Source organism: Chrysemys picta, chromosome 3 (assembly GCF_011386835.1).
Source record: "Chrysemys picta bellii isolate R12L10 chromosome 3, ASM1138683v2, whole genome shotgun sequence".
Classification (NCBI taxonomy): Eukaryota; Metazoa; Chordata; order Testudines; family Emydidae; genus Chrysemys; species Chrysemys picta.
Window position 1 is genome coordinate 207,658,501 of NC_088793.1, and position 20,729 is coordinate 207,679,229.

The following is a 20,729-nucleotide window of genomic DNA, read 5'->3' on the forward strand; positions in this document are numbered from 1 at the left end:
AGGTGCTAGGCTGGAGGGGACGGGACTGGGCCCTGGGGGAGGGGGTGCCAGGACTGGGCAGGTGCTAGGCTCTGGGGGGGGCGGGACGGGACTGGGCCCTGGGGGGGGAGGTGCCAAGACTGGGCAGGTGCTAGGCTCTGGGGGGGGGCAGAACTGGGCACTGGGCAGGTGCTAGGCTGGAGGGGGCGGGACTGGGCCCGGGGGGGGGGTGTGTGCCAGGACCGGGCAGGTGCTAGGCTCGGGGTTGGGGGGGCGGGACTGGGCCCGGGGGGGGGGGTACCAGGACTGGGCAGGTGCTAGGCTGGAGGGGGCGGGACTGGGCTCTGGGGGGGGGGGGGTGCCAGGACTGGGCAGGTGCTAGGCTGGAGGGGGCGGGGCCTGGTTGCCAAGAGGCGGGGCCCGCGCGCGCTCGCGCACCGCCCGGCGCGCTCAGAGTCCCGCCTCCCGCTGTGTGCTGGGCAATGGGAGCACTAACCCCGCTCCCTCTCCGTGGCCACCAGCGCTCCCTGGGATTGGCTGCCCGGCTGGAGGAGCCCAGCCAATCCGAAGGCGCCGTGGGCGGCACTGCGCCTGCGCGGGGGATTTGAAAAGTCCGGCCCGGGCCGTTGAGCACGGAGTTGGGAGGTGGCTCTCGCTGACTGTTCCGTGCGGCCATGGAGCTGGCGGCTCGCGCGCGGTGAGGGGCTGGCGGGGGCGCGCCCGGCCGGCGCTGGGGGGCCGGATCTCCCGGGGGGGCTGGAGCAGAGCTGCTGCCCGCCGGCCTCGGCCCCAGCGATGGGAGGGAGCGGGCCCGCCCGGGGAGGCTGCTGGGGGTCCTCTGAGGAGGGGAGGAGCTGAGGGGGAGGCTGCCTGGGGGGAGGGGCTGAGGGGGAGGCTGCCTGGGGGGAGGGGGGCTGTGGGAGTGGGGGAAGGGGACCGGCTTCCCTGGAGGGAGGGGCTGAGGGGGAGGGGGGCTGGCTGGCTGGGGGGAAGGAGCTGAGGGGGAGGGGGCAGGCTGCTGGGAGGTGGGGGGCTGAGGGGGAGGAGGTGGGGGGCTGTGGGGGAGGGGGGCTGTCTCTCTGTCTGGGGGGGGGAGGGTCTGTCACATCTCTTTGTGTTGTGGGTGCCTGACCCCCTGGGTTTTCCCTTGCCCCTCTCCTTAGTTGCTGCTCTGTGCCTAACTTTTGTGCATGTTGCAGGATGTTTGAAGCCCAGATACAGAGCTATCAAGGAGACGACCCCCTCGATCCCTGGGACAGGTTGGCATTTGCATTGCTTTCCTAATCGCGTGAATCCTAAAACACTGCAGGTGCCACATCAGTGACATGTTCCTCTTGTTCCAGATACCTGCAATGGGTGGAAAGTGCTTTCCCGCTACAAGGCGGACAGGGATGCTTGTCCGCTTCATTAGAGCAGCTTGTGAAAGTGTTTATCAGTGAGGAGAGGTACCACCAGGATCCGAGATTCGTTAAGTACTGCATTAAACTAGTAGGTACACTTAGATATGTACTAAGAAGTGAAAATATGTGGGGAATTTACCGGTGTCAGAAATAATTTGAATTAAGGCTGTTGATTAATTGCAGTTAACTCATGTAATTAACTCAAAATTAATTGGAATTAAAAAATTAATCTGTTTTAATTGCACTGTTAAACAATAGAATACCAACTTAAATGTATTATATATATTTTGGCTGTTTCTCCATGTTGATATATATATATATATATATATATATATTCTGTGTTGTAATTCAAATCAAAGTATATATTATTTTTTATTACAAATATTTGCACTGTGAAAATGATAAACAAAAGAGAGTATTTTTTAATTCACCTCATACAAAGACTGTAGTACAATCTGTCATGAAAGTGCAACTTACAAATGTAGATTTTCGTTGTTGCATAACTGCACTCAAAACCAAAACCACTTCAGAGCCTACAAGTCCACTCAGTCCTACTTCTTGTTCAGCCAATCACTAAGACAAATAAGTTTGTTTACATTTGCAGGAGAAAATGCTGCTAGCTTTGTATTAAACAAAGAGCATGAGTTAAGTGAGTTCAAGGAAATAAAGATAGACTATTTTGTTTTACTTGTAATCCTTTCCAATAGCTAAGACTTAACAAGCTACTATTTTGGTTCAAAATAAATTCCTTATCACGTTTCCCACAAGATGACTCAAAATGGCTAACCGTACTTTTTGACCAGGACCTCTTCCCAGAATAACAAAGGGTTGGCTTCCCATGTCTCCCCAAGTGAAAGATCTTAGGTGCTCTCTTTCCCTTACTGTATAGTCCAGTCCCAGAGACTCCAACTGTCCCCATGGTTGGGTTCAAGGACTCATCTTTCTCAGCTTGCAAAGCACTTCCCTCCTGCACTCGTCCAGTGATGGATGCCTAAAATGGCTCTCTGTCCTTGCGTATCTCTCAAAGTTTGATGACCTTGCTTCAGAAGGCAGGAACCCCTCCTCTGTACGCGGCTTGCTGTGTGCATGAGGAAGCTGAACTCAAGCTGTTCTTCCTTTTCTGTGGGCTTCCCATCCCCCTGTACGTAAATGGAGCTTCCATTATTTTGATTCCACCATGCTTAATTTACAGATGAGACCAGTAAATAGCTACCCACAATCCTGTCTGGGTGGGAATTGTTCCTTCTTGTGTTTGGCGTGCACAAATCTTAAAACAGAATATCAATGAGTATTAATGTCATTGTTCAATGTATGCATTAATAACCAATGTTACAGGCATTCATAATAGACCTTACATGATACACTAATATTGTATGCAATCAGGTTATTCAGTTGCTTATTATCTGAGGGTCAGACACCCTCCACCCCACGCCACCCCCACCTCCCTTATAGCTCAGGTAAAGTTTCTCATCCCTGCTGGAGTGTAGACACACTTTCTCTTCCTCCCATACTTATCAGATAAACAAAGCTAACATGTAAATGCATTCTCCTTGACTTACTTTCAAACTGCCTGGTGGATAAACCCTAATCCCTTTGTTTAGGGAGGGATAACTCCTGTTTGACTAGAAAATACACTTCTTCAGTTATGTCCATAGCTTTGCATCAGTTGCTTGCACCTACCTTACACAATATTAATAACAGTGAGCCATATGCTTTCCAATGAGCTATTACATGACACATCTGTACTCACAAATAAAACCTACAGAATTTTAACATTGTGTGCAGAATTCTTAATTTTTTGGCACACAATTCCTCAGGAGGAACATCTCAGATATAGATTATAATAGTGAGTTGGGGTACACTGGGCTAGTCAGGCCAGCTGAAACTCACTGCTAGATATCAGGGTGCCTCTTGCCCTGTGTCCTTGAGCTGTTCTTAATGTTGCACTAACATCGCATTTTTAAATCCTAGTGTAGATGAGGCCATCGGGGGGCAGGAGTCCACACAACAACACTGACTTCAAATGTTAGTCTGTCTTAATGAAGCTTGAGAGGGTTTTTCAGTTTTGTTCCGTTTATATGATTGGAGAAATACCCTTTCTACCCACCAAGTGCTTGAGAGGTGGGCTTCTGGGCAGCATGGCTTACTTCCTCCTTCCTCAAAGTTTTCCTCTGTATCAGAAAAGTGGCTCAATTGTGCTACTAGAAAAAAGGATAGTCTTTCATGTGTAATGTATGGGATTTCTAGGTATGCCATAGACTTAAGAAACAAACAGTTTTGTAATGGGGAAGGCTGAATTTATAGACAGGAAAAAGTGATGCGCTTTTTTTTTTTTTTTTTTGGTCTTTTAATGTGCCAATGGGTATGTATGTTATGTTCTGTAGGCAGAATTCATCAGTGCTCCTAGTCAATTTTTTGACTATATCTACAGCCAAGGAGTTGGTACTAGAACATCTGCTTTGTACATTGCTTGGGCTCAACAGCTTGAAACTGAAGGGAATATACAGCATGCTGGTGCTGTTCTTCAAAAGGGTATTCATAACCAGGCAGAACCAATGGAAAATCTGCAAGAACAATACAGGTAATTTTTATTATTTGCTCTTTCTTGGCGCGCACATCTTGCAAATAGGAACTGTTCAAAATGTGGTATTCAGTGAAATACTGAACCTGCCTAAATATACATCTTCCAGCAGGGTAAAGACAACTGAATTTCCTGTAAAAAGGTTCACATAAGCTAAATATCAACACTGCCTCACTGTTCAATATGTCTAGACTTGTGGGTTACCTTTTTCTACTGACACTGAAGAGAGTTGGACTGCAGTGTCTTATTTTTGAAGATACAAGGGGTCAGGAACTTAAGAACATAAGAACGGCCATACTGGTTCAGACCAAAGGTCCATCTAGCCCAGTATCCTGTCTTCCGATAGTGCCCAATGCCAGGTGCCCCAGAGGGAATGAACAGGTAATCATCAAGTGATCCATTCCCTGTTGCTCATTCCCAGCTTCTGGCAAACAGAGGCTAGGGACGCCGTTGATGGATCTATCCTCCATGAATTTATTTTGTTCTTTTTTGAACCCTGTTACAGTCTTGGCCTTCACAACGTCCTCTAGCAAAGAGTTCCACAGGTTGACTGTGCATTGTGTAAAGAAATACTTCCTTTTGTTTGTTTTACACCTGCTGCCTATTAATTTCATTTGGTGACCCCTAGTTCTTGTGTTATGAGAAGGCATAAATAACACTTTCTCCACCCCAGTCATGATTTTATAGATCTCAATCATATCCCCCCTTAGTCGTCTCTTTTCCAAGCTGAACAGTCCCAGTCTTATTAATCTCTCCTCAAATGGAAGCTGTTCCGTACACCTAATAATTTTTGTTGCACTTCTTTGAATGTTTTCCAGTTCCAATATAACTTGTCAAGGTTTTTGTTTCTCTTATTGTTGGCATGTGGCTGATCCACTGGTCTGCCCTGTATGGTGTCATTTTTACTGCATAGGTCCATTTTAAAGAACAAAATAGCCTGGTCCACTTCAATTAACAAGCTTTGGAAGTACTCTGTGGGACACTTCCGTTATAATGGAGACTCAACAATTGGCTAATCTAGTGACACATGACTTATCATGCTGTTACAGTCCAGCTTTTCCTTTACCATAATCTTGCTATGAAAGGCCTAGTTCATCACTACTATAAGCAGAGATACCTCTTGTGAAATCAAAGGTGTGGCGTCCACGTATGCTAGTGGTGAATTTGGCCCTTAATCTTTGATTTTTGGTCTATTAGTCTATTAAAAATCAACCTTAACTAACTTTCATCTCTCTTCAATCTAGACTGTTCCAGAGTCGTATCCCTCAAAGTCATCCATTGACGCAAGGTGAGGCTAATGCTGAACTATCCATGAACTACACTCACTTAAATGGAATATCTTGCCATAGTGTTTTTAATGTAGGTTTGGGTAAACCCCAAGATAGATTCAGCTTTTTGGAACTCTAAGGCTTATTTCCCTTATAAGATACCTGCATAAGATGTGTAGCCATGTTTGTGGCTTCTGCTTCTTCCTCCCCTAATTGTTTCATAATCTTAGGGAGTTTTGCTCCCCCCCCACCCCCCCCCCCAAAAAAGTGTGTGTGTGGCGGGGAATTACTGCAGGCTTCCTTAGTACCAACTCATCTGAGAGCAGGGCTATACTTCAAATTTACAATGGCACAGCTGCACCAGTGCAGCTGCGCTGCTAGAGTGTCTTCACCAGACAGAGAGAGAGCTCTCCCATTGGCTTAATAACCACCTCCGCAAGAGGCAGTAGCTATGTCTGTGAGAGAAGCTCTCCCCCTGACCTAGTGTTGTCTATGTGGGTGGGTTATGGTTGGTATAACTGTCACTCATGCAGTGAGGATTTTTCACAGTCCTGACCGACTTAGTTATGCTGAAGTAAGTATGTAGTGTAGACCAAGCCTGAGGCTTCCACTGGCAGGAACTCTTCAGTTACTAATGCTTTATGTGGAATACTGATTTGTATTGATTCTGTTCAATAAAACACCACATATTACAGCTGTAATAATAACATTGCAGAAGGTCAGCCTTCAGAAGCTTCCAGTGATGACCTAATGCAGTAAAGCACTAACTGGCTAGAGCACAGGTGGGCAAACTACAGCCCAGGGGCCACATCCAGCTCTCCAGACATTTTAATCCAGCCCTTGAGCTCCCGCTGGGAAGCAGGGTCTGGGGCTTGCCCCGCTCCAGCCAGGGAGCAGGGTCGGGGTCTTGCCCCACTCCACATGGCTCCCAGAAGCAGTAGCATGTCCCCACTCTGTCTCCTACACATAGGGGCAGCCAGGAGGTTCCTCATGCTGCCCCCACCCCAAGCGCTGCGCCCCCCCCCCCCGCAGCTCCCATTGGCCGGGAACCACAGCCAATGGGAGCTGTAGGGGTGGCACCTGAGCACAGGGCAGCGTGCAGAGCCTCCTGACCGCACCTCCGCATAGGCGCCGGAGGGGGGACATGCCGCTGTTGCTGGGAGCTGCTTGAGGTAAGCGCTGCCCGGAGTCTGCTCCCCCTGACTCCCTCCCGTGCCCCAACCCCTGCCCCAGCCCTGATCCCCCTCCGAACCCCTCAGTCCCAGCCCCAAGCACTCTCCTGCACCCCCAACTCCTCAGCCCGCACCCCCAGCTGGAGCCCTCCTGCACCCCAACCTCCAATTTTGTGAGCATTTGTGGCCCACCATACAATTTTTTCCATACCTAGATGTGGCCCTTGGGCCAAAAAGTTTGTTACTGTAGTCACTTGAGTATGTAAGGTTGTAGAAACTACATTGTCAATGTATTTTTCTGAGACCTCTATAGAGGTTCGTAGGTTTCAGACTGGGGATTTGATTCTTGCTATTGTTAATGGATAACAAAGACTTTTTTTTTATAGCTTAGTAATGTCCTTAAATATAAAATATCATCTATGTTGTCTGTTCTAGTTGCTGCCTTAAAACAACTTCACAATTTCCAGACTCCAAATCAAATGGCTCCTAGAAAAGATGTCTCAGAATCTGATGACCCAGCCTGTCTCTCCAAAAGTCAGGTATCTCTCAACTTCTAAAATCAAAGACTTGAGAAAAGATCATCTTGGTGATTCCCATGGCCAGTGCATGATCATGTTAATAAGAGCTGAACAACTGAAGTCTGGATCACAAACTATTTTAGAGGCCTACAGGATAAATTCAAGATGGTGAAATCTGAGTAAACGGACCACCCTCTGCCACCTCCAACAAACATGGTATTTAGGATACATGGGGAGCAATAGTGCCTTAACATAAATGTATAGACAAGCTAGTATCAGGACACAATTCCTAGCCACCTTTAACCCACAAATTTCCATATATTAGACGCAAACAGTGATCTAGCCAGTATACTTCAGTAGTAGGGCAGGTTACATAAATTGCAACAGCTACATAAATTTTGATTCTTGGTATAAAGATCAAATAAAAGTAATTCCATGTATTTCAAATATGAAAACTTCTGACAGGGTTAAGAAAATAGTCTTTGCCTTCACAACCACCTTTTGGCAAAGAGTTCCACAGGTTGACTGTGTTGTGTGAAGAAATACTTAATTTGTTTGTTTTTTTTAAACCTGCTGCCTATTAATTTCATTTGGTGACCCCCTAGTTCTTGTAAAGTAAAATCTAATTTATCCAATAAATGGTTGAGGTGACTCAACTATGTTCTACAAGTACCTATGTGGGAAGAAGACTTCTGATAGCAGAAGGCTCTTTAATCTAGCAGAGAAAGGTATAATAAGACCTGATGGCTGGAAACTGAAACTAGACACATCTTGTCTAGAAACAAGGTGTTATGAGGGCTTGTCTACACTTACCGGGGGATTGACGTGTGGCAATCAGTGCCCGCTAAATTGACCGCAGATCACTCTCCCGTCAACTCCTGTACTCCAGATCGAGAAGAGTAAGGGCAGTTGATGGGAGAACGTCTCCTGTCGACATCGCCTAGTGTGGACTCCGTGGTAAGTAGATCTAAGTTACGTCGAATTGAGTTACGCTATTCACGTAACTCAAATTGCGTAGCTTAGATCGACTTTTCCCTTTAGTGTAGACAAGGCCTTAGAAGTGGTGGATCACCATCACCTGGAATCATCATCACTACTTGGAATCTTTAAATCAAGGTTTGAGGTCTTTCTAAAAGATGCTGTAGCTTAATCACTAGGAATGGGCTTGATGTAGGGATCACTAAATGAGATTCTATGGGCTGACTTTGAAGGTCAGACTAGAAAGATGATCCTAATGCCCTTAAAATCCATGGGTTTGAAAAATGCCGAGGTCTTTCCTGAGTTCTATTTGATCTACAACCTACCTACCTAACCCAGTAATCAAAATTACTACCTTAGTTTACCTTGTATTGTCAACAGTGAATCTAATTTGCCATCATGCTTCCCATATTATCTAGCTTGGTTAGGTTCCTTTGGTCTTGACCAACCTAATTTTGTCCTTGGCAAGCTTTGCTCCCTCACTGGCTGCCCCTGCTTCCAGATCACTGCTGATCCTAAAACAGAACTTTGTGCACCCTGCTGTTAGCCTCTTGCATAATGAAAACTTGACCTGTTTTCCTACTTCGTTTCTTAGATTGGTATTGGATTCATGACAGTACTTTACTTGTCAGGTGCTGACTAGTTCTCTTCACAGCCTCTTGTGAATGACTCCATCAATTGGTTTTCCATAATCCACTATTAAGTCCTTTCTGCATGCACTACAAAACCGAGTTGGTTATATTTTCAACCTTTCTCTGTGGTAGGGGAAGACTCTGGCAGCAGGACACTATGCAGAGTAGACTGGGGAGGCAGTGCATGGGTGTGTGGGGAGCCATATCTGGTACATACTCTAAGGGTTGAGATGTATCTTTACTTGCCTAAGCAGTGCCTCACTGTCTGCACGGCTACTTATAATCTTGCCTGGAGGGCCGTGTAGTGCACATACTCAATACCTTGCTGTAAGGAGTGTTCAGTGTAGATATACCCTTATATTAAATCTTTATTTGCTATTACAAGCTTCTGTGAACTGTAAAATGATCATACTCTTAACTGAAATAATCGCATGCTATTTGTGTGTCCCGGTTGGGTCACAAGAAAGGACTCCGTGTAGTAACTGTGGCCCTGGCACTAGCACCTGCTGCAACTGTGGTGCAGCAGAGTAGAATGCTGTCTGGGGGTGGGGAGCCAGTGAGGGGACAGCTCGAGCTGAGGGGTAGGAGGCAGCTTGGAACGTACTCCAAGGGGGCAGTTGGAAGGTGGTTGGAGAAGGGGTGAAGAGAGGCTGGGCTGGGGTGAAAAGAGGATTGGCTAGAGGAAGCTGGACCATGAAGGGCACTGTGAAAGGAGCTCAGCCGGGAAGGGCACAAAGCCTAGGGCCAGTATACAAATCCCCCTCTTTGCACACTGAAGCTATAAGTTCTGGAACTGGTGCATAACCAACTATATCCAGATTTTCAGCAGCTTACTTTCTAGGCATCCAGAATACCATTGCCAATGTCCTCAGCAGACACTTGTCCCACATCTACAAAGGAGACTTGGACACTCGGGTCCTCCAAGACATATTCTAGAGATGGGGATGGCTACAGATCAATCTCTTCACCACCTCTGAAAACACTATGTCCTCTTCTGTTGGGGGGAGCTGGGTCACCACTCCTTGGGGATGCCTTCCCTTTATTGTGGACGAGGAGTATGTTCTATGCCTTTCCTCCAGTGCCCTTAATTCTAAGGGTGATGAACAAAATCAGGCAGGCCAAAGCTAGAGTTATTCTCCTAGGACCTACCTGGCCAAGCTTGGCACCGTCCGTTACATGCTTAAACTTTGTATCCAGTCATCAACTAAGCTCCTGACCATTCCTCATCTCCTGTCTCAGGAGGTGGGGTGTCTCCTTAACCCCCAGCCTGGTGGTTTTGTCTCTCAGAGCCTAGGTCCTGGATGGACCTCCACTATAGAAATTCCCTGCTCTATGGAGATGCTGCAGGTGTTACTAGACAGTAGAAAAACATCAATCCACGCTACTTAAGTGCAAAAACGGAAGCTATTCACCCTCTCATGCGGTCATTACAATTTCTGGCCTGAATTGGTTCCCCTTTCTGGATTACTTGTCAGAGCTGAAGACATCTGGTTTATCCCTCAGGTTGGTCAATATACACCTGGCTACCATATTAGCCTTTCATCCCCCAGTCAAGAGATTCTCTACTTTTGCTCATTTGGTATTGAGAATTATTAAGGGTCTGAGTAATCTTTCCTCACATTAGACAGCCCCCTCAATCCTGGGACTTCAATGTGGTTCTCAGCCACCTGACAAGACCTCTGTTTGAATCAATGGCTACTTGCTCCCTTAATTTATTTATGAAGTTGGCCTTCCTAGTTGCCATCATGTCAACCATTGGGTCGGGGAGATTAGTTAAGATGAACATCTGCTGTAACCTTAGGTAGGAACCTGGGCTGTGGACATAGAGACCTTAAGAACAATGGGGGGGAGGTTAGGCGGGGGGAGGAGGAATCTGCCATCAAAGCTCCAATCTGTCCATCTACTGGGGGTGTGGGGGGGAAGTTCTCCCCAAAACCTCACTGTTCTCAGCAGGAATCCTATATCTATACACTGGGTTTTAGAATGGCCTCAGCCTTCTACTTGGATAGGACTAAGCAGTTTAGGAGATCAGCTAGACAGGTCTAAGGGGACTCCCGTTTCTGCTCAGACTTTTGAAATGGGTATCTACATCTGTTATGAGTGCAGGTGCTCAGCCCTCCAGGGCAGCAGTACATGCAACCAGATCGCAAGTGACCTCAACTGCAATTTTTGAAGAATATTCTAGTTTGAGAGATGTAGACCCCCCTACCTATTCTTCAGTCCATACGTTTTGGAAGCACTACACCCTGCTCCATATCCGATCTGCTGCAGCACTTGGATTTGCAGTACTGTCTTCAGTTTTGGATCTCGTTCTGAAGTCTCCTTGGGATACTGCTCAGAAGTCAACTGAAGTGGAGCACCCACGGGGACACTACAATATTACTCCCCCTGTGCAGGAGCTGTAGTTTCTTCAAGATGTGTTCCTGTGGGTGCTCCACTCCTGCCCTTCTTTCTCTCTGCTTTGGTTGTGTGTCACAGCACACTATTACTGAAAATTGCTTACTTTCTCATTTTTACCATATAATAAAATCAATTGGAATATTTAACATTGTACTTACCTTTCAGTATATAGAGCAGTATCAACAAGTCAGGGTGTCTGTATGAAATTTTAGTTTGTGCTGACTTTGCTAGTGTTTTTTATGTAGCCTGTTGTAAAACTAGGCAAATATATAGATGAGTTGATGTATCCCCTGGAAGAACTCTACATCCCCCCAGGGCTATGGGTACCCCTGCTTGAGAACCATTAGTTTAAAACCAACAGCCAGTTGTGGTGGTAGATTACTCATTTGCCACACAGTTGTTCTGGAGGTGTTGAAAACCTGACTTTCACTCAAGTACATGAGGCTTTGTGATCAAATGGCAGACTTGTGCTCCACTTGCTTACAGTCCTGCTTGCTGGTGCTGAAGTCACTATGCCCCCAAAACACCACTTAAAGAAGTACAGGCCACATGGGGTTTGGGGTGTGTGGTTTGGGGTGGTGTGGTTTTTTTTTTTTTTTTATTTTTTTTTTATTTTTTTATTTTAAAGGTTTGGCAGCAGCTAGGAATCCCTGAAATTCTGTATTGCAGGACACAATGCTTGCCATTATTAATAATAATAATAAAAAAAGGCAGCTACCACCAGTCATCTTATGATGTTGACATCCATGCTTTCTTCTGATTTGATAGTGCTGTATCTTTTGAATTATTTTTTTTAAGGATATGTGCTGTACCGGTCTGTCGCACCTTACGCTGAGGTTACGTTCTGCAGTCAGTGCGTAAAGTGAAAATTGCGTAGTCAAAATTGCATTGAGTGTAATTGTGGGCGGAATCACCCGCACTACGGGTACAGTATTAAAATTGTTGTTTTTCTTTGTTTTTTTGTTTTTGTTTTTTGCCGCCCGCGTAAAGCTGAAATCGTGCATGTTAAATGCACGTAAGATGCGACAGACCTGTAATTCACTTCTGGGGATAGGACTGCTTAAAAACTGCCTGTATCCCCCAGTTCATCTTTAGTAAGTGCTTTAAGAGCCTTTCCGTTAACCATTTGTTCCTCTTCAATCCCATTCAAAACTCTGCATTCGCCATTGCCACCACTTTCCCAACCATTAGAGCCTCTGTGAAGTAGTTTATGAATGCCAGCTGAGTTGCATTGTTTGCAGTAATAAAATCATTTGTTTCTGTTGCTTTTACCATTAGACGCATCATTGTACGTACATATATTTTTGGTGTAGTACTCACTGTGATAGTGTCATGTGCGCAAGTGTCTTTTGGGCTAATGCACCTACTTTACTTTCCATGCAACATTCTCACTAAGTGACTGCTTCATACAGTTTCTCACCAGTCTCATATGTGAAAACTGCTTACGGGATGCCCTTGGGCTTCCGGCTTACCACAGAAGAAGCAGCTGTTCTTGAAAAATGTATCATGGGACCTAGTATAAGGGGAGTCTTGCCCACAGCTGGCACTTGTCCCAGCATCTTCACATTTTTTTTCTTATGCTCCATGTACTTCTTCTCCAGTCTTGCCCAATTCAGTTTATGGGTGCAGTTCTTATAGCATGTAAGGCACCACCAAGTGTTTGGTTAACCAGGCCCTCCGTGGTGGTATTCTCCAAAGATTCAGCTCCTAATCAGTATTCTTTGTCTCCCCAGTTGATGCCTAAGAACAATGACCAAAGTAAATGGATTTTGTTATAATTACGATCCCCATTTAATTTTTACGTAAGGATGTGCATGGATTCCAGTAACTGCTGTGGCGTGCTGATGTCTTAACCATTGCCTCATTACAACTTTTTGGCATAATAAACAAAACCAATAATTAGGGCTGTCAAGCAATTAAAAAAATTAATTGTGCTGTTAAACAATAATTAGAATACCATTTATTTAAATATTTTTGGATGTTTTCCACTTTTTCAAATATACTAATTTCATTTACAACACAGAATACAAAGTGTATAGTGCTCACTTTATATTTTTGATTACAAATATTTGCACTGTAAAAAAAGAAACAAAAGAAATAGTATTTCAATTCACCTAATACAAATACTGTAATGCAGTCTCTTTATCATGAAAGTTGAACTTACAAATGTAGAATTATGTACAAAAAACATGCACTTTAAAAACAAAACCATGTAAAACTTTAGAGCCTACAAGTCCACTCAGTCCTACTTCTTGTTCAGCCAATCGCTTCAGCCACTATTCCAAAGGATGAGTGTCCATGCTGATGACGGGTTCTGCTTGACAACAATCCAAAGCAGTGCAGACAGACACATGTTCATTTTCATTATCTGAGTCAGATGCAGAAGGTTGATTTTCTTTTTTTGGTGGTTCAGGTTCTGTAGTTTTCTGCATCGTAGTGTTGCTCTTTTAAGACTTCTGAAAGTATACTCCACACCTCATCCCTCTCAGATTTTGGAAGGTACTTTAGCTTCTTAAACATTGGGTTGAGTGCTGTAGCTATCTTTAGAAATCTCACGTTGGTACCTTCTTTGTGTTTTGTTAAATCTGCAGTGAAAGTGTTCTTAAAATGAACAACATGTGCTGGGTCATCATCTGAGCCTGCTATAACATGAAATATATGGCAGAATGTGGGTAAAACAGAGGAGGAGACATACAATTCTCTCCGAAGGAGTTCAGTCACAAATTTAATTAATGCATTATTTTTTAATGAGCATCATCAGCAGGGAAGCATGTCCTCTGGCATGGTGGCCAAAGCATGATGGGGTATATGAATGTTTAGTGTATCTGGCATGTAAATACCTTGAAATGCTGGCTACAAAAGTGCCATGTGAACGCCTGTTCTAAATATCAGGTGACATTGTAAATAAGAAGCGGGTAGCATTAACTACTGAGTGGATTTGTAGGCTCTAAAGTTTTATATGGTCTTGTTTTTGAGTGCAGTTATATAATTAAAAAAAAAAACCCTTATGTTACTAAGTTGAACTTTCACAATAAAGAGATCGCACTACAATACTTGTGTGAGGTGAATTGAAAAATACTATTTCTTTTGTTTATCGTTTTTAATGTAATCAAAAATAATACTAAGTGAGCACTGTACACTTTGTATTCTCTGTAATTGAAATCAATATATTTGAAAACTTAGAAAAGAGCTTTTCCATGATACCCAGCTTGCCCCCTTTGTCACATTATATTATCAAAATTTCCACCCTTTGGTGGAGGAACTGGCAGCTGGGGCCTGGAGGCATCAAGTCCTCCCTGAGTTACCCCTTCTCCCTGTGATTGCACAGAGGGGGACACCATTGATTAAAATTATGATTCTGTAGATTTTTATCAACCAAATGATACTTTCCTTACCTTTCTATCGTTAACCAACCCATGAAATTACACATGTTCCCAGACTAAGAAGGTTTGTGACTGAATCTCAAGTGGAGTTAGGTACTCAGCTCTCTTTGAGAGGTGGGGCTTAGGCCACACCCCTCCCCTCAGCATTTACTATTAACTAGCTTAACCAGCTCCCTGTGCTCAGTATGCTGGCTTTTATGAATCCCATTCTTAGGCACCTGACTCTTCCCATGCATTGCATAGGGAGCCTGGGTGCCTAACTTGGGGGTTGTGAATTACACTAAGGTCTGGTCTGCACTTAAAATTTAGATTAACATAGCTACAGCGCTCAGAGGGGTGAAAAATCCAACCCCCCTGAGCAAGGTAGCTGTCACGTCTACACAGGGAATTAGGTCACAGCTAGCTTGATGGAAGAATGCTTCCTCGTGACCTGACATTGTACGGGGAGGTGGTGTTCCTACAGTGACTGAAAAACCCCTTCTAGCGGTAGCATTGCATCTGCATTATAGGGTTCTGCCAGTATAGATATGACACCATCGTTCTGCTGGGATAGTGTAGACATAAGCGGTGCAGTGCTAAAGTGTCCCTTGTGAATCCCACCCTCTGTATGATAAGTAACTGTAGCTGTTCTTAACTAATGACTCGGGCAGGTCTGAGCCCTTCTCCCTACCCCCCACGTGTGCCAGGATCTGGGGAAGTCTTGCTCCTCTGGGTGTGAAGCTAAGTAGCATACCGCGTGGAGTTGAGGGTGGTATGTAGCATGCACATAGCAACTGTGTGGTCTAGTGGAGAGAACAGTGGACTGGGACTCAGCAAACCTGGGCTCTATTTCTGGCTCGGCCACTGATCTGATGACTTTGGCCCAGGCATTTTAACCCCTGTGTGCCTCAGTTTTCCCCATTGGTACATTGCAGATAATGTTTCTCTCCTTGAGATCTACTGATGCAAAGTGCTAAGTAAGAGTCAGGTAGTATCATTACCCGGCCACAGTAGCATCTGAAGTGCACACTTACATGATGATTACACCTGCCTAAATGATCACCGCCTCCTATGGATGTTACTTTCTGTTTTAAAAAAAAAAAAAAACGCTGAGTAAACTAAATGACAAATCTTTAACACAGAGTTACGGTTGCTGGGTGGTATTTTGTGTCCTTCAAGGATGTCAAGTTCAGCAAATTCAAACTTGTGAAAACCAGGAAATAGAGAATTACGGTACATACTCATGCCCTCTTTGAGCAGTGTCCCATTATGCTCATAAAACATACTCCTACTCTGCCTTTGCAATGGTCTGAACAGAAGTTACCTAAACCTGCTCTTCATTGAATTTGGGGAAGGGGAAGGGAACGTATAGTGTTAAATGGTGCATAAGGGGGAAGGATTTGTAACGGGTTTAAAACTTAGTAGATGTGGTGTTGGTGTTGGCTAAGTGCAAGTCACACTCCTTTTCCACCTAACTGCTGACAGTCCCTAGGGCAAGAAGTCACCTGTACCCTGCTAGTGACACATCCTACACAACACAGCGCTGAAATGAAGTGTACTGGATCTCTCAAGGTTTGCATGCACTGCTTTTTCCTTTGATCTCTCCCACACGCAGGGCTCAGAGGAGGTGCTCATATATTACTCCTGAAGGCATTCTGTGCAAAAAAATAAATCTGTGCACAATGTTTTAAAATTCTGCAAATTTTATTTGTCAAAATAACACTCCATAATCACACCAGTTTCAATGATTTTGGTAATTTATTTCAAAATATCTGTTAGCAAGTATGTCTGTAACAATACAGAGACACACAAAAATTCCCCCAGGACTCAGAGTTTTAAAGAAACCGCTATGACTACCCTTTCCTGTTTCTCTGCCCCTTCCCCCCAAGACAAGCTGGGGGGCCAGACACCCACAACCCCTCCCGCACAGAGCGCAGCCACAGTGCCACTCCCCCAATACATCCAAAATCCCTGCCCCCTAGAGCCCAATTGTCCGGGGGGGGGCGGGGGGCAGCCCGGATACCTGCACCCTCTCCCCAAGTCCAGCCATGGGGCCCCCCCTTGCCCAGATACCCTCTCCCCCCGAACCCAGACCACCTGTCCCTTCTCCCTCTCTCCCCCCCCCCCCCCCCCCCGAGCGCAGCTGTTTTCTCCCCAGACCAGACACCCGAGCCCAGGGACCCAGAGGGAGAAACAGCTTGATGCTTGGTCTCATGCTTTCATGGAGTTTCCTGCGTGCTGCCGTCTCCTTCCCTCACGGTGTGCTGGGAACTGCAGCTGCCAGGAACCCTCTAGCTCTCTCCCCCTCCTCCTGACAGTATCTTCTATGTGGGAATTTGGGCTCTGCCGGGCCCAGCAGCCCCTAGTGGTGGCCAGCAGCACTGCAGCCCATTTCTGTGCGGGAAAGGATATTCTGCGTGCACAACGTCAATTTCTGCAAAATTCTGCATTATGCAGTGGCTCAGAATTCCCCCAGGAGTAACAAATGCCCCCAGAGAGCTACAGCTCCCCACTTTGCCTCATATCACAATCACAGCTCTTCCAAACTGCTCTAATTAATCCATCCACCATTCAATACAGCTACACCTAACAGGGAAAGCTGCTAGAGGGCACGGAGATAATTCCCAATGGCTATTGCCAACTCCATGGGGGTTGTGGGCATGTACCCTAACGCTATATTTCCTGTTTTTCACCAATTTGAGGTTTGCTAACTTGACTTCTGGAAGGGTATGGCAATCTTAACTGTTAACTAAGTTTTTTTTTCCTTTCATTTAATGAAGTTCTGCATAGTTGTAGCTAATCAGTATTGGAATTGTCTTGGCCTATTCACACTTGTCAGCTAGACCGTTATAACTGAGGTTCCATCCATATTATGGGGGGGCTATGGTTATACTACACTCTGTCCCTAAAAAAGAAACCTCTAGATATGCATATAAATTGGATATGCTCTTCAGCTCAGTCATGCATGCTACACTCTTGCACTTCAATGGTTCAGCATGGGAACATGGTTAAAAGATGACTTGCTTCCACCTGCAGTGAAAAGCTTATGGACTACTTTGTGTTGAACTCCATTGTCGTAAATGGCTGCTGCAGCATGATGTAGTGGTTGTGAATGGCGCTCGAGACTAAATTTTGCAACACGGTAAATCTCTGAAGGCCAGTGTAGGTGGGGGGTCCTCTCTCCACAGGGAGGAATAATGGTAGTGTGGTCAATCATCACTGTCTCACATCACTTGATAATGACCTTTGTGTCTCATAGGAGCAGAGTTGACTGGTTCTAAAAAGGAATCCGGTCTGGCTGGAAGACTGATGTGTGATGTAGAACCCTGAATGTAGTAATATAGAGGAGAAGCTGTGCAGTGGCAATCCTCTGCTCTGTCAGACCCATGTGCATTTCCAGTGTAGGGAGGGGATGAGGGAGCCATCACACTACCACACGGGGGCAATGAGAGGTAAACAAAATACAAGAGTGAGATTTGAGATTAAATGATCGAGGAGAAGAGACTGAGGAGGCTTCTGCTGCCCCCACAAGTCCCTCACTTAAACTAAGGTTACTAATCAAACTTGAGGCTCTGGTGAGGGGAACAAACCATGAGTCTGTTTTCTAGGTATCATGCTGTCCATTCACTGATGGAATGAACCCCTTAATAGCTGGTATTGCTTTAATAACATGGCTAATTTTATAGCTCTACCTATGTCTGTTATGGGTCTTCAACTAGCTCAGAGTCATCAAAATTTGTAGCTTGGGAAGGTGGGGAGATCAATATGTCTTACATCTTTCAGGTTTTGTATTCTGGGCATCACAAAGTGTTCAACAGTGAAAAAGTGGATTTCCTGAATTCTTGGCTGAACAAAATAGGTGGACATTTTAAGACTAGGCTCTCAAAGCTTCTTTCTACCTTTTAGGATCCAACTCTTTCTGCAGCTCAGTCCTCTCAGGATGGTGCGGGAAAAGTGTAAGTAGCATTAATACACACTCAATTGTGCTAGACAAATGTGCTTTAAAAAAATATTCAAAGTTCTTCATAGTGAACTTGAATGCATCTTTCACACTTTTTTCTCCACAGAGAGTATCTTACCTACATTTCAAAGTCAGCAGTTCTTCCAAAGCTATCTTCGACCTCCAATGAATTTGAGCAAGTGGCGATGTACAATAAAAGTATGCTCATCTGTGAAGGCTCAGAGCTTTCATTTGAGGAAGTGAGAGCGAAGATTGTTTACCGAAAACAAAAAAGATTGAGACGACAAAAAGAATGGGGTACTCTATCTACTTCCCTTCAGAAATGTCCTTGTCCTTATCTCCAGGGAAAACTAGTTGGTTAAAGTAACTCTTCATCGCTGTCCCTATTTAGAGGCCTGCATACACTCCCTAGGCCAAATCTGGCATCCCCTCTCCTCTCCAAAGAGTAGAAAAGACATGTATGGGACCCTGTAAACATCAGTGAATGTGTCAGATGAATTCCTCTGTGACTTGAACTTTCTGGGAGGCAGTGCCATTCAGCCCGCCTGCTAAGAGAGCAAGAGAATGGGACTAGGGTAAAACCCAGGATTCCCTAAACTAACTTCAGTGGCAGTGTCCAGTCAATCTTCTCAAACCCAGTCTTTCCAATATAGTACAGCACGCTCTCTCCCTTCTCCCCTGAGGGGGGGAAGGAGTGGCACTTGAGAGGCCAAGCGCAGCCTATCCCACTGTGATCTAGCAGCTGATTACCTTCTCACAAACCACAGGAGGCTCGACTTTCCCAGATTTACTGGAGACAGTGAAGGGAGCCAGGAGGTATTTGTGAACAGCTTTAAACTTGACACTCACTCTCTCTACATCTCTCACATGGCCATTTTAAAATATTTGAATTTTCCTTTCTAAATTGAAAATTAAGAACAAATTCCACTCAGCACCAGAAAAGTCATACAACTGCATATATCACCTCACACCTACGCCATCCTTATCGCAAACAAATCCGTGCTCAATGACAGTAATGGAAACGACACCCAGACAACCTTAATTCTTCCTTCTGCCATGCAAAACACACACATGTACTGTACCTTTGCCTAGCAAACAATAACTACTCTACAAACCATGCAACAAACATAGTTCACAAATCAAATTTAGAGAAATACAGAATCCTAAAAGGGAAAACACCTAAATAAAATCACAAGCAAGGAAACAGTCACCCAGTACAAACATTTACCCCGAGAAGGTAGAGTTCTGTGACACTGGTTGTCTATTGTTGACTAGCTCAAAGTAGGGCTGTTGGGAATGTGAGAAGCTGATGTATGTAGCTGTATGGTTTTATTCTTTTTCCTGATTAATTTAGTTTTGAACACATTATTTTCCTGTAGCAACCTAAATTGTAACAGCTTTTTATGTATCTGCATTTTATTTAAACTAAAGCACTCATATCTGGGGTGGGGAGAGAAAAGCCTAAATGGACATTCATTGCCTGTTTTGCTTATTATGGTCTTACCACCTTCAGAAGAGGAAGAGAGGAACTATGCAAAGAGAAAAGAATCTGCCATCCTTGAAATGCAGTTCTTGCAGCAGAAGCTGGAACAGCTTAGTCAGCTGACCAAAGACTATCCAGAAGCTAAGCTGGAAGAGGCGTCCGTGCTACAGTCTGTTCCAGATAGAATGGTGGTAAGTCTATACTGTGAGCAGCAGCAGCACTTTTGTATCAAGTAGTAAAGTTTAACCTTTTTGCTATGGGTGTCTAACTTCAACCCACATGTTTTGCTAATTTAACTTAGAAAACAAGATTCACTGACGTACCTATTTTCCTGTTTTGTATTTGTCTGACATGGCTTTCAATATGCATTTTTTAAAACACTCTTTGTAACTATTAAACCAAAAACCTACTTAGACCACCAAGGGTTTATTTTTAGCTACACATGAAAGTTACCATTGTATGGTAAGACTGATTTCTTTTTTGTTTCTGGATGGCTACAAGAGCAGTTTAGCAATGATACAAGAGTTTGCCTGTATGTTTTTTCTTGCAAAGGTTGATCCATGTGTGAAACCAGTTCCTGCTCTACAGCAAGATTGGACAGCACCTTCTCAGACGACAAATCTGCAAACCTCATGGTGCCTGGGGCCAGACCAGCTGCAATCAAGGGCTGCAGCAAGTACTTCAACAGCAGATAATTCTGTACCAAAGCCTGTTGAAGCTGCTAGCCATCAGTCTGTGTCCGCGTCACTATCAATGGTAACATATGAAAAGGTCACAGGCAAAGCTAATCTAGATCTTAGAGAACTCCAGAACACTCTATCACAACTTGAGCTCAACAGTGGTGATGCTGTGTCTCAGCCTATTAAGGAACATTCCACATTCAGTCATGGCCACTCCACTGGACAGCAGTAAGTACAAATAGCCTTTCTAATTCTTGTTTCAGATGTTGTTTAGACTCTTTATAATTAGACTACATTACTTTAGCTGTGTATTTT

At 44.7% G+C, this 20,729-nt stretch overlaps 1 protein-coding gene across 1 annotated transcript in view; it reads left to right on the forward strand.

The window, feature by feature from the left end:
- The first annotated feature begins 389 nt into the window (after positions 1-389).
- The window catches only part of BUB1 (BUB1 mitotic checkpoint serine/threonine kinase), a 49,357-nt gene continuing 29,017 nt past the window's right edge, over positions 390-20,729 (forward strand). Inside the window, exons 1-10 of the mRNA XM_008167055.4 lie at positions 390-676; positions 1,179-1,238; positions 1,323-1,467; positions 3,764-3,960; positions 5,205-5,248; positions 6,836-6,939; positions 18,197-18,246; positions 18,358-18,548; positions 19,765-19,925; positions 20,287-20,642. Coding sequence (XP_008165277.2) covers positions 654-676; positions 1,179-1,238; positions 1,323-1,467; positions 3,764-3,960; positions 5,205-5,248; positions 6,836-6,939; positions 18,197-18,246; positions 18,358-18,548; positions 19,765-19,925; positions 20,287-20,642 — 1,331 coding nt within the window. The 5' untranslated portion in view covers positions 390-653. The remainder of the gene's footprint in view (positions 677-1,178; positions 1,239-1,322; positions 1,468-3,763; positions 3,961-5,204; positions 5,249-6,835; positions 6,940-18,196; positions 18,247-18,357; positions 18,549-19,764; positions 19,926-20,286; positions 20,643-20,729) is intronic.